The sequence below is a fragment of the Ciconia boyciana genome, chromosome 10, assembly GCF_034638445.1.
Source record: "Ciconia boyciana chromosome 10, ASM3463844v1, whole genome shotgun sequence".
NCBI lineage: Eukaryota > Metazoa > Chordata > Aves > Ciconiiformes > Ciconiidae > Ciconia > Ciconia boyciana.
In genome coordinates, this window is record NC_132943.1 from 35315818 (window position 1) to 35330205 (window position 14388).

General features: G+C 39.3%; 1 protein-coding gene across 4 annotated transcripts in view; it reads right to left on the reverse strand.

Annotated features, from left to right (window-relative positions):
• Nucleotides 1-14388, reverse strand: part of MYO1B (myosin IB) — a 117326-nt gene that overhangs the window by 44104 nt on the left and 58834 nt on the right. For all 4 annotated transcript variants that reach the window (XM_072875297.1, XM_072875296.1, XM_072875294.1 and 1 more), the window contains exons 6-10: nt 14261-14307; nt 11537-11600; nt 2167-2265; nt 1691-1794; nt 659-806 (exon numbers count right to left, since the gene is read on the reverse strand). In XM_072875297.1, the coding sequence (XP_072731398.1) occupies nt 659-806; nt 1691-1794; nt 2167-2265; nt 11537-11600; nt 14261-14307 (462 nt within the window). The remainder of the gene's footprint in view (nt 1-658; nt 807-1690; nt 1795-2166; nt 2266-11536; nt 11601-14260; nt 14308-14388) is intronic.

The following is a 14388-nucleotide window of genomic DNA, read 5'->3' on the forward strand; positions in this document are numbered from 1 at the left end:
TAATGAATCCTTTTGTATCATTGCTTTTTCTTCACCAAAACTATTAGCTTTTAAGTAGTTCAGTATTTTCCCAAAACAGGGTTTCTTCAACAGAAGTCTCCCCCATCTACACTCTCTCCCCCCTACTCTGCCAAGCAAAGTTTTTAAAAAGATGCACATCATGAGGAAGCAGAGTTATTGGTTTTGAAAGCACTTTCTATCTGGTTATTTTTTTGTGAAGAAACTTTTCTTCCATTTATCATAGACTAATTTTCATGATGAAAAACTTTTGAATGGAAATAAATGAACTTTCAAAATGTATCAACTGCAAAAACATGACCAAATGAATCTGACATTACAGGCAGAGACACCCTACTACAAAAGAAATAAAAGCCTCCACTGCAGAATAACCAAGCAGTTACAGAAATGCATAGCACCATTTAACATTTCAGAAGAAAGCGTTAATAAGGTGGAAAAAAAGAAGATAATCATTTTTGGAATTTCAAACAGAGCGATTGAAATTGCACAAGCATTCAACCCATGTGTGCCTGCGGGTGAGTTTTGGAAACAATCTAATTTAATTCATCTGTAAGGATATAGTATGTCTACAGAAACTACAAAATTAATAATGACTTCAGACAAATTAGTGTTTTTCCTCCCATCACTAATCTCATCTTACCGTTTTTATCTTTGATTTTACTTTCATCTAGGCCATTCACGCGAGATTCAGGCTTAAATTCAATATTTCCCAATTTCAGAACGGCTGCCACCACTTCAAAAACAGACTGTGTTTCATGATCCATAAAACCAACAATCTGCATTGCATTCTGGAAAGGGGACAGATAAAATTATGAGATAAAACAATCTACGTTTAAACAGATCATACTTGCAAAATTCACCATTTATCTGTATTAGCATAAATTAGAAATGTTTTATGAACACTTTTGTTACAAAAAGAACATGATATAATTACTACACTTAGATAAGTAAGTTTTCTAATACAAAAGACAGGTTAGAGAAGACCTGGTAATCAAGCTGGCACGTCAGTCCGGTCCACTTCTAGGATTCATTCAGTTTATGGGTTTCTAAAATGCAGTGCTTCTTTTTAGCCACTTAATTTAGTTTATAACCCAACGCAATTTTTCACAGTCAAATTAAGAGGTACTGCTGTCTTCTCAGTCTACTCTGTTGCTCTAAAAGCCAGTAACTTTTAGAATCTAAATTTGCATACTCTGGGTAACAGGGTCCTGTATTCTTCTTGTCCCTGAGTACAATCAAGCAAAACCATCACGGTAAATCATCTTGAGAACCATCCCAGCCCTGTTTTTCTTTCGACTTGGTCAGCATCACCTGGTTCATGAAGCTCAGTCACTGCCATCATAAGCAACTACGCAATATAACCTTTTCCATGACCTGATCAAGGGGTCTGGACTTTTTTTTTTTTCCTTCCCCCCTTCTTTTTTTCTTTCTTTTTTTCCCCGTTTAGTCTTTTTTGTATTCCCACTAGAACACTCCAGAAACTTGGTTCTTTGTATTTTCTAGTTGTAGCTAAGCCTCCCTGAGCAAACCCGCTATACCCTTGCAGAAGGGTGCTAGCACTCAGAAAAGACAGCCCGCCCAGCCCAGCCCAGCGCGAGGGGCCAGACCGAGGGCATAAGAACTCTTATGTTGAGCCCTTTGGAGTTTACACCCAACCCCTGTTACTTCTTACCCTAACTGTTCTGAAGTTTGCAGCATCGTCCACTCCATTCACTTTGGCAGAATCAAGGCCTAGGTAGTTGTATCTGCTGAAGTCCCGCTCCAGCTTGAGTTTGCCTAATAAAGCAAATAAGAATATCATTAGTAACAGCAGTCTTGTTAGTAGCTCTTTTATCCCAGAACCAGTGTTGTCAAGAACTGTTGTTATTAGTAGGATTAAGTTTTCTTTAAGGATCTTTTAATTACAAGCCTTCTGAATTAGAACAGGCTTTCTTCTTTGTTTATAATACATTGCAAAGTCAATTCTGCCTCAGATATCTGGATAATAACCAAACCATGTATTTATTTCAGGTATTACTATTGCCACTACCACCAGTAATTTGAAAAATGAATCAATATCACATTTCCCACAAAAGATGATGTGCGTGGAACAGCACATTAAATGTAAAGACAACTCATATCTGAAAATGGCAGAAGGGCAACACTTACAGAGGAAGTCTTCCGACGCACCAGACAGTATCTGATAGAAAATGTGAAAGTTTCGTTCACCTCTCGGCTGCTTAACAACACGAGACTTCTCTAGCAGATCTAAACAAACAAACAAAAAATCTCACAGGTCAGGGAAAGACTGTTGGAGCAAACCCCCTTAATATGAATATAATCCCCCATAATTTTCTACTTCATTGCTTTATATCAGCAGCAGCAAATTAGAAGATGATAAATGGTAGGCACAAACCTTATCACAATGTATCGCATTAGTACCTATTTCTCAAATAAGTTATTTGAGCAAGCTGTAAGCCCAGTACACTTCTAAATGCTGCAGTCTATGAGCTGCAAAGAAAACTCAGGTCAGGGAGGCAAAAGATGTCAACCAATTTGCAGTACCACCACAAAATTAAGATTTGGTGAGAATGACTGTGTGGGTGAAGGTTTGAAAAGAACCAAAATGTTAACAGGCTAAGCACATGAAAGATGGATAAATGAAAGGGGGAAGCCACATAAAGAAAGAATTTAAACTGAATAATTATGTAGCACTTTGTGATCCTCAGGTGTCTCAGACTGTGAAATAATTCCCAATGGGACTGACAGAAGCTCCGTCATAAGACACTTAAAGGGAAATTTTGAAAAGCATCACTGCACTAATTGAGTAGTTTGACAAGATTGCTTCGTCCGCCGCCGTTAGTGACGGGCACATTTCTAAGCCTTACCAATAAGGGTAGGAATCCAGGCCGACAGCAGAAGCAGACTGACTTGTAACACATTGCAAACACTTCGGACTCCACATCATATTTACCATGGAGGTGACAATACAAAGGTTGTTCAGCCTGTACTGCACTGAAAGGCTGTGGTCCCCAGCGCACCAGGAGAGGGCAGGGGGATGCGATAAGAGAACCTCTGGACAGGTATCAGTGTCACTCGCTGTTTTTGTACCAAAAAAAAAAGTTTACCTTCTTTTCTCACTGGCACACAAGGGCTCCACGCCATTTTTCCAGATAGAGAACCCACAGTTCCCAGTACGCAGTTTCTCTTAAGGTACATATATTCAGCAACGTGAAGGTAGAGACATTCAGTGCCTCATTCCAAGTGCACAGCAAAGGCGTTCCCCCATGCACCCACCACTACGTACCCACCACAGCTCGCTCTGACTGGGGTTAAGTTCTCTCTAAGCTGTGCCCAGGCAAGAAGAAAGCCCCAAAAGGGAAACTACCACAGCTTGGATGTCACTCTCCAGAAGAGCTGCCACGAAGCTGAGATGAGGTTTCACAAATGTAAGACACAGGCAACACCAATTCATTTAAAGACACGTGGGGTTGCGAAACACTTCCCCTGCCTGGCTACTGTAATATCCGATGTGTATGCTATTATACCTTTCCTCAGATTTCCATTTCTGCTGAAATTGAACCTGTTTAGTCTTAGCAATCCGGAAAGCTGGAGGCAGCGCTCAGTGCAGCCACCTTTGTGCTGCAAACCCCGCTCCAGCCCCGCCGCTGGGGAGCAGCTGGGGAGCGGATGCCCCTGCGCCAGGCTGCAGCCCCGGGCACCCCCGGCTTTCTGGCACGCCGGGGCTTAGCCCAAGAGGGAGCGTCTGCCCCGGAGTTCGTTCACAGAGGAGCAAGGAGGAGTGCAAGAGAGCGTATTCATATTTTCGCTAGCTACGGGCAGCATGTTGTGCCTGTGCTGCCCACTGTAATTACTTAAGCTTACACCCTTTCTGGTGGAATAGGAACCAAAGACCAAACTTCAGCCCACAAAATTATACAAGCCTTAGGAGGCCCTCCTCCAAAGAAACTACAGCAAGACAGATTCAAAAACTAACTTCTGCTCTAATAATTAGCCAGTGACAACAATGACAAAATTCAGACAGTATTATTAACCCTTCCAACCCAAACCATTCTATGATTCTGGTTGGCTTATAGTAGGACAAGTTTCTACAGAAACTTGTATAGTAGGACAATATTCTACAGACCAGCTGAACTATGTTATTCCATAAACATGCAATTGCTTGAGAGAAGAAGTGCAACCACCATAGCAGGTGACAGTGAACGTAGCTCCCAACGACCAGAGCATCTGACTGTATGAAGACAAATACCTCTCCACCATCGAATGCTTCGTGTGACCACATCAGAACTTTAGCCTTGTTTGAATAGACATTTGTGTTTTTATAACTCAATAACTCTACAGTCTCTTTCCTTCCAAAGGTGGCCCTGTTTCAGCACCCAAGTTTTGCACATCCTGATGACAAAGTACACCCAAGATACACCCAAACAAGTGGCTGTCCCATATTGCCAGCGGCTCACCTTTATATTAGGATGGAGCAAGTTACAGAATTCCACTTTTGCTTTTTCCATTTTATTGGCATCCTTTTTTTCTTTTCTTTTTTTTTTTTTTTTAATCACAGATGACTAACATCTGATGCTGGATGCTATGTTGGAAAGGGATAGATCAGAAGGTGTAGTTCTCACCAGCAGCCTAGTGTGCAACCTCAATACCTCTGACTTCATCTAAGGTTGGGGCTCCCCTCCTTGACCTGTGGTTCATCCTAACTATCCAGGTAGTTAGCCTAACTATCAGATACCTGATCCTCTGTAGTTTTTAATTCATAACTGAAAGGGAGAGGCTGGTCCACCATCCAAGTGTTACTATGTGAGCTGAGAAAGGCAAGGTGAGCGCCAGGCAGTTCAGAGTCACGCTGGCTGTGAAGGTTCTCCGGTGAAGTGTTGGAACGGATCACAGCCAAATTTAATCTCAAAGAAATAAACAACTTCAGCTCCTGCGGTGGCTATACACGCTTCAGGAAACGGCTGTATTTTCAAAGGATGTTGAAGCAATGCAGTTTGGGAAGTAGTTTGGCTTATTTGGGTTTAAAAACATTCTATATATAAATTTACCTAAATGCTGTCATAAAAGCTCAGCTACATAGCCTGGCAAAATATTATATGTAAGCCTTCTTCTAATTACATGCACGCCTTCAGCAGATTTAACAAACAGTTTCTTGAGCATATGTCAAATGAGTTATGCTAGAAGGGTAACTGTCTTGGATTTTTCACCGCAGTTTATCTTATTTATATGTTTTTAGAAGCAAGGAGGTTAACTAATTAACAGTCAGCTTTCCAAAGTCCCAATATTCCATATTCTGTTAGCCTTCGTAATTGAGGAAAAAGGCTCCAGAAAGCAGTTACTGACAGAAAATCAAGTATTTACCTTAACAAAGCAGCTGTTGTCAGTTCTTTTTAAAGCTGTATTCATTCTCTGTTTTTTTTCTTTTATGCCCACATGCAGACTGAAATCAGACTGGTAGAAAAGATCCAGACCATCTGCCCCACTCTTAAGAAAACTTCTTCCCTTTGTTTGCCCTAATTAGCATTTTAATAAATCAACCAAATATATTTTCCTTAAAGCAACTACTACACAAGAAGTAACTTTTGTGTTAACTCTCACATGATTACAAATTCTGTGGACTGAACAGTCAAAAGAGAAGACACAAAGATGCACATCAGATTTCTGCCTGCATCCACTCGGTAATTCTGTTTATAGTGGCATGTGTGGACAGATGGTGCTTATCTATATGAAAATACACACAAGCAAAACCCCCAAAACTCTATACATATTACATTTTGTTATATATTCTATATAAATTATGTATAGGGACTATACAGAATTATCTAGAGAGAACATACAGAACTACACATGGTGTATTTATGGATTAGGTATTCTTCCTGCACTATCTAACACCGCTTCTACTTGAACGGAAACATTTAACATGTTCTGTGTATCAAAGCAACTGTAAAAATTAAACTGCTTTGGAAAGGTCCAACCTGGAAACACTTCTTAAATCATACTGTTTGAATACCCATCAATTGAGATGAGTCAATCCAGCTACATCCCCCAGGTTCTGAAGATTATTTGTTATTCCTAGATAACACTGCTTTAAATGCAAGAGATCTGTGTAAGCATCCTGCTAAAGCATTCGACTGAACTCAACATGAAAGAAAAAAAAGAAATCGATGCTGAATACCTCTGGAAACTCTAATGTACAAATTTACATGATTTCTTTTCAGTTACTTGACCCATGAACTTGACTGATGCAGAAAAATTTAGCATATTTGTATTGCTCTAAATATACTAGAAATTGAATCAACATTCAAGACAGGAATAAGTAAACACTACAAACAAAACCAACACTACCTTGGTACTTTCTGAATAATCCAGAAAATGGTTGTTTTAGTCATATTCTCTTCAGCCAGCCATGACCAAGGACCTTTTTAGCTATTCAGCCAAAGTTACAGAACAGTTTCTAGTCACGGAAGCTTATCTCTACACCCACATTATGTTAAATTATGTTTTCTGTTTTCCTACCTTGACTCTTCAGCTGTCATCAAAAAGTCACTGACTAAAAAGAAAATACAGTAGTGGTTCCTCAGGAACCTTTTCACATTATTCCCACCGAGTTTATAATACTGTTCTCTTGAATTAAATGATCCATAATTGTATCAAACAAAACCTACTATCTGGGCAGTATGTGCAGTGAAAAAACAACGATTGCACAATTTTAGGAGTCTTAAATCCTGATTACTCAAGTGGTAAGTGATGTTTAAAAATGAGCTAATCAAAATGTTTAGTGTTGTTTGTTGTTGTTTGGTTGTTTTTTGGTTTTTTTTTTTGTTTTGTTTTTTTTTTTTTTAAAAACACTTCCTAATTTAGGCAAAACAGTTGCCTAAAAGGTGGCAACTGTGCTAACTGAAACACCAAAGGAGATGTTGGGGCAAGTTAAGATTAAAAAAATCAACAAGAATAAGTATCTCTTTCCAAAATCTCTAATTGTAAAATTTGTGTCATATTTCCCTGAGCAAAGGAGATTACTAACAGCAATCACAACTAAAATCAACAGCCCGACTTGTTGGTTTCTCTGGAAGTGGGTAATTACTTTTGTCTTTTAAAATGAACAAACAAGTTGTAAAGAGGAATAAGTTGTAAAGTTACCACTATCACTTTGCTAACTTAAAGTTGTTGCTTTAGATAAACATCATGGGTTTCTTTCATGTTGTTGTTGGAAAAATTGCAAAACAGGGCCCTTTCTTAATCACTTGTCATTTGGACTTTAAGTACACTCTGCTGGTTAAAAATGGCTTTTCAAAAGCAGGCTTACTTATACTGTACTTCACCCGCACCACTGTTATCTTCTAGTTAATCATTAAATCACTGAAGGGCTTAGGCAGATTAGGAAAGATCACCCAAAGGTAAAAAGCCAGGTATCTTTCAGCAGGAAATCCCAGCTGAAATGCGAAAATTTAAGACTTGCAAATATTCTGGGAAAGACATCACAAGATCCCTACTTTTCAAATGGTCTAAACAACTGCAAGTGTGAAACATTTTGGACTGTAGCATGCAAAACTATTTCAACCATAAAATTAGGTGTACACAAAACCGGTCACAAGACTAACGAACCAAGTGGGCACACAAACATCGCCTTGAGTACAAAACAGATACAGCATCTGTGGGTAGAGAGACATATTTTAGAGTTGCACAAGCTATTGCAATTAGCACCTATTACTTTGACAGCAAATGTACCTATTTTTACATAAAATATACTTTATTCTGTAATTACAGGTGGAAAAGAAACTACTATTCTCCTTTCCCCTGCTCCCATCCCCGCTAACGTGATAGTTATAATAAATGGAAAACTAAGAATAGTATTGATGGTTTCTGTAATTTATTTCCACAGTATTACACTCAGGTGAAAGCAAGCTACTTACCCAACACTCCAAATGCCTTTCTTTACAAGTGCTCTGGAAAAAATAACCTCTGGGTGCATAAGCACCGACAAGAGCATTCACTGCAACAGCAGCAACCGTAAACATCCCGCGGGAGGACAGAAAGCGCAGAGACACCTCGTCCTCTGCTCAGTGAGGGAAAATGGAAATGCAATGTACCTGTTTGTAAATGCGTTTTAGAGCAGCAGCATACCTTTAAGCAGGGACTGGTGTTTGTTACAAAACAGTGATGGATATCTACGGTCACAGGTGACTACAGCAAGGGTTTAGTGTTCAGGAAAGCTCAGAAGAGTAATTTGGGCTTCCTAACCCCACGCACGGGAAACGGGTCAGCCCGTGAATGGACGGGCTGGCCGTTAGCTAGCACTAGGGCTGTGCACCTCACCTACACAGATCCCAGCATCTCCCACCCATTAGGAAAACAAGCTGGGACCTTCGCAGAAAACTAACAAAGAGGGAGGATTCAAACAACTCGGGCTTACCACGTACCTCAGCTTACTCAGCCTTCTCCACTCTCCTGCTCACCGCCCATGCCTCAGTGTCTGCTGACACAGGATCAAACAAGTACAACACACGCTACCTGAAATCATTTTTCTTTTGTAGTCTAAGGGGAAAAAATCCTGACTGAAGTAATATATTTAAAGAGTGCATAAATCACGTTCAGCTCAAATTTTCCACTCTCAGTTTCTTTTTATGACTGCACACCATGATACAGCAATCTGTCAAGTGCACTCAGAAGCTCTGAGCAGCCATGTAATGTACATGTAATGAGCCTATATGTATGTTATGCTGTTCAAACATAAAATTATCTTCAGTTTAGGAACATACCAGTTCTGACTTAACAGATGTTACAAACCTCTTCCATTACAATCCCTTCCATTTTATTATTCCCATTCTAATTTTACTCAAAAGATTTACCCTTCCATTTATGGCACATTAAACATCTCGGATCTATCTGCTCCTGCTAAAGCCAATGGACATTTCCATTCACTGCAAACTGGACAGGACAGACATGCAGTATGCATTGTCATGATAATTTTGCCCTCTAGCTCCATCCCGTGAAAGGTTCACTTGTAGGTGAACCCCTATCATTAAGAAGTAAGAGCTCATTGAAAGGCACCAGGAGAATGGCCCAAGGGAAGGTCCCAACAGCATCAGCCACTACATGAAGGGTTGTGGGCAGACTGACTAGCCTTTCACACTGCTTCACAGCATTTCAGAGCAGGACACACCAGACCATTTCAAACGAGACCTTTTAGCCTAATGGATCTCTGCTTATCTTGACCAGTCTGATAAAATTAGTAGCTTATCTTCATTACCCTTCTTGCCACCAAAATAACCTAGATGTTCACCGCATCTGCTTTCAGCCACTCACAGTATGAAATACAGCTTGGGGACGTAGGCTGCGATCCAAAAAGCCCACTAACTTCATTAATGTTTGGAAATCAAGCTCATCAGATACAACTATTAAAGTTTAATCAAAATATTATGATATCATCTTCACATCATATTTACACAGACCCAACAGATGGTCAGAAAGCAAAGAATATTTATGAACAAACCAATCATACTTTCCCTTTTAAGGATAGGAAACTTCAGCACTACTTGACTTCCTACTTGATGAATTAAGAAGACAAATCCTAAATTTGACTAAAACCAGAGTAAATTGTAAGTGGTGTAAAAGAATTTAAGCCCCTGATGTCTCCAGAATGGGGATACCTCACAACAGAAACATTTCTGTTGCAATGCAATGCTGCAGACGTGTGGAAAAGACCTAAGGCAGGACAACAAACTTGCTTTAAAATTGTACAGAATTCAAACTCTCTTTAAAAGAGAGATGGATGGACTATCAAATTTTGTGAACATTAAATTAAAGACGGGATATATTAACACGCAGCTACAGGAACTCAGTATTTACCTGTGACATACCTTGTCAAGTATGGGGTGTTTCCATAGTTCAGCAAGTAACATCTTTTCCACAGTAGGGCTTGCACATAAGGTCTTTATTTTTAAATTTAAATTCATCTTCTTGCTATTAGATACTTATTAAATGTGAGAAGACAGGGAGAATGCCTAAAATAGGCATCCTTTAGGAAGATCTAAAAACGTTTGCCCTTGACTACTATGTCATCACATCATTATAATTACATGTAATGTTATAATTACAACATGCAAAGATTTATAAGGCAGATAAACTAGAATAACTATTTGGATCGCCTTTTGATATGACACAATATTTTAATTAGACGACTCAGCACAGTACTTTCAAAGACAAACTGTTGAATGTCCATTCTACAAAGGAGGGTTTACAAAGGTGTATCTATTTTGAATGTGAAATAAAAAGAAACAAACAACACAGCTAGCCTGCTAGAACCTTTTTGTTCACATTTAATTATTGATGAATACACTTGAGTATGTTTGGCCTCTAATTTCGTTGACTGCCAAATGTCAAAGTAAACACTTAAACAGCGACTGCTTTGAGTTTCAAGATGTACTCTGTCACAAAAATCATGCTCTTTGAGGCACAGTTCCAAAAGGTGACCTGGTCCAGAAAAAATGTTTGCCCTATGAAAAAACCCAAAACCTATGTTTATGCATAAAATTCTTCACAATGTTTTAAAATGTTTATATTATATATGGAGAGTTCAGTTCACCTTGGATGATTCTCATTATTTCACCACCAGTAAAATGCCAATGGAGTCAAAAGTCAGGCTTTAGAAACAGCGATGAATTTGGCTGAGTGGGAAGAGAGGTCAAGGCTAGGTCAGTGACACCTCGTATAGTCACGCACTGCCCTCCTCCATCCCTTTTCAAAAATAAGAAAAACAAACAAACATAGCTTTATATAGCGCAGAAGAGCAATTTCTTTTAAAAGCTGCATTTAAACTCTCAAAAGGAAAGCAAGTCAAGCATTCAGGGCTGGCGTTCACTTCCCAGCCTCTTCCCAACAGAGAGCTGGTTAAAATTACTGAATTGCTATACATTTCGTAGCAGCATCCTCATGTCAAGTAGCAACCTCCGAGGCCACCTTTCCCTCCCTAAACTCAACAGCTGTTCATCCTCTCTCATAAGCCTTTTCTTACACTGCGAGGCGTGTTAAAATTAGTACAGAATGCTTTGATTCCAAATAAACATACCCACCTCACGGTGTTCTCCAGCATACCGTGTATCACTCTTACGAATTCCAAAACAGCGTATCTACCATACCTACCATCATCTACCATAAATACATGACCCATCAAATCAAGTAACACAACTGATCCCAGGGATTCAAGTATAAGAAGAGCCTCAGATACCCTTATCCATCTGCTACCAGCTTCAGAGACAATATATGAACCCATGCACATTACTCAGTACCTTTTAAACAATACAGTATATTAATTACTCATGCTTATTTCTTCAAGTCTGTTTTCACTTACTCAAGGCACACCAAAACAACAATAAAATTAAAAAGCAGAATTTATCACACAACGGAGAGAGATTTGATTAGACAAACGCAGCTGATCTTTTCAATAATTCAACCAGCTTCCTTTTTTGACCAAAACATTTTAAGCTGTTAATACGCTGATACCAAGAGTAATACTCACAGTTGCTTATAACTCCTCCAAGTGGGTCACCCTTGAAATCAAACTCAATATCCATGTATTTTCCCTGTGAAAGCAACATATTTTAAGACTATAAGTTCTGTTTAAGAAAAACTGCTCAAGACATTTTTTAAGAAGTTAGTTGGTCATTTTTACAGGCTAAAAGGGCAATCTGGCAACCTCCTGTATGCTCCGTCAAATTCCAAAAAACAGAAAATGATTCAAAGCTTCTAAGACAATTGCATTATCACAGCCAGAGATTTTCATGAGAATGGCTTTAATCAGGTTCGTAATGCAACCCAGTAATTTGCACAGTTTCTAAGGTTATATGAAGAAAAAGCACATTATACAAGCTTTCACCAGAACGCCAAGAACACCAAACAATACTCGTGGGCATGTAGGTATTACCATGCTTATTAACGGAAGAATGTAGGAAGAAATGATCTTCCACGCAGACTTATTTTGTCAGTGTAAAATCTTCCCAAAGCGCGAATCGAGGCAGTTGAAGGGTAGCCGCTCAGTTTGGCTTGAAGGACCGGCTGGCAGCGATTACTGTTAGTAATCGTGGGGTGCCTGTCCCTAAGCATGTGCCTGCCTTGTAAAAGTGATGGATTTTCCCACCGAACTCTTTGCCTCGTAACTCAGGAGACCAGAGGCAACAATTAACAGACTGTCACCGCAAAAGCGATCTCATTTTCAGCTGTACTGGCGCAGTGTGTTTCCTTGACTTCTGTTTGACTTTTCCACACCGCAGAAGATCGCTCTGGTCTTTGCAACATTTTAATTTATATGACAAGTGTTTAATGTAGTAACAGCTACGTTTAACCGTGACAAAATGGACAGACCCATACTGCGTAGAAGAGGCAAAAGCAGCGCAGCTCACATTGGCAGGAAAGTTTAGAAAGATAAAAACTGCTGGTAGTAATTCAACCAAATTCCATAAGCCACACACAAAAATGATCTCACCACCCTCTGGTGCTTACTTAACAGAGGACAAACCCAACCTATTGAGAAGAGAAGCCTGGTGTTTATACTTCCTTAATTCACTGCATTTAGGAAGAGCTTGCTTGCTTGCTTGCCTTCTCTTTTGATTTTAATTACAGAACATAAAAAACAAGCACTTTACATTGACTCCCTCAAAGATATTTTCTAATTTACTGGGTATTTTGTCAAGGTTGGCTTGACTCTACTTAAACTCTATTCTTCTCCTTGCTGGCAGCTGAGGCAGGCTAGACAGGACAGCACTTGTACTTTCTTGTTTGAAGTTAATTCTGAGCCGATTCAAATTTCTGAGATAAAGAATTAAATCAGATAATTAAATTTTAATTTCCCAAGGACTGGGCCAGCTGGATGTTTCCAAAAGTATTTTTAGCTTTGTGTTTATAAGCAAGGACTTGAAAGGCAAAATACCAGTTGGTTGCACTTTGTCCTGGAAAGGACTTCTGTTTGCAAACAGCACCTCTTCTCCTCCGTGCTGTCTCCTCCTCCTTTCTGCAGTACGTCATCTCCGACAGCGGCACCCTTTTCCCACCCTTTCTATCCAAAAAAATTTTCTACAGTGCCTCAAATTTTGGCCCTGACCTTGCCTGCATGGACATTTGTGGAGCCTGCAGGGCCTGCAATGAAGACCCTTTGCTCTGTTCACAAGCAGGGGCAATGACAGCTGCAGAAGGAGCATTCGTCCGTGTGGAAACAACATCATCAACCCTTGAGAATCAGAAGGGAAGGGGAGAGAAATCTCCCACGTGGAAAAAAAGCCGCTCTCCAGTGTCACCATATCCCAGGCTTTTATCCATGTGCTTTTACTCGCAACGCACCATTTTTTCAGTGTATTTATTTGTCTTCTGTTGTCTACTTTACATATTTCACTCTGTATTACTCTTCTGCGCACAAGTGAGCAAATTACAAAGTTGCATTCAGTCTTCTGATTTTAGCAGGAGAAACTATGATGAATACTCACACTTCTGAATCTCCCAGGTCTAGCTTCAACTTTTTTTCTTGGCAATTGTCAATGCCTATAATTTCACATTCAGTTTCATGCTATAAACCCCAAAATTCAATCAGTTGATTATAAAGAATACAAGCAAAAAAGTAACATTACAAATGCTTATATTAAAACTGAAGTTGTAAACACAGGTTGAAACATCATAGAGAGAAAATGAGAACCTGAAGTAGAAATTTTAACCAAAAAATGTGTACATATAGATGGAATACAAGATCACGCAGAAAGATTGACTTGCTAAGCAGAGCAGTTGCTAGGCACATGGTCACTGACATTAAAGCCACCAGTGCCAGAAAATTAAAGAATCCAGCTGCGCTGTAATTATGTTTTCATCCGGTCACAGACTGTCACATCCTAATTTTTTTTTCTTAACCTCTACTTTGATTATCCATAGAACTCTATGCCCACATCAGAAAACAAGATTTCTGACAAGGAAGTGAAACATCTTTTAAAAACAGGGGTGAATGCTAATAATGGACTACTAACACATTGGGGAAGGAGAATATGCTTGAATGTACAAAATGAAATATTGATTGCTACTGAAGGCGTTTGCCTTACCCAAACATCATGGTCCTCAGACAACTACAAGAAAGTTCTCTCTCCAAATTATTCATTCCCTCCTTACAGATGCCTCGATGGCTGATACAAGGTAAAACAGAAACAGCCAACAACATAACATGCTCCCCTAAAAGAAATCCAAATTCAGCCTTGAAGAAAATACTTACAAATCTAGAGGAGTTGTCATTCCTCACGGTTTTGGCATTTCCAAAAGCTGGAGAAAGAGAAAAACAAATATGACAATGAAATCTCTCAGTAAAAAAATATTTAAATGCTAACTTATGTCTGACTGTTT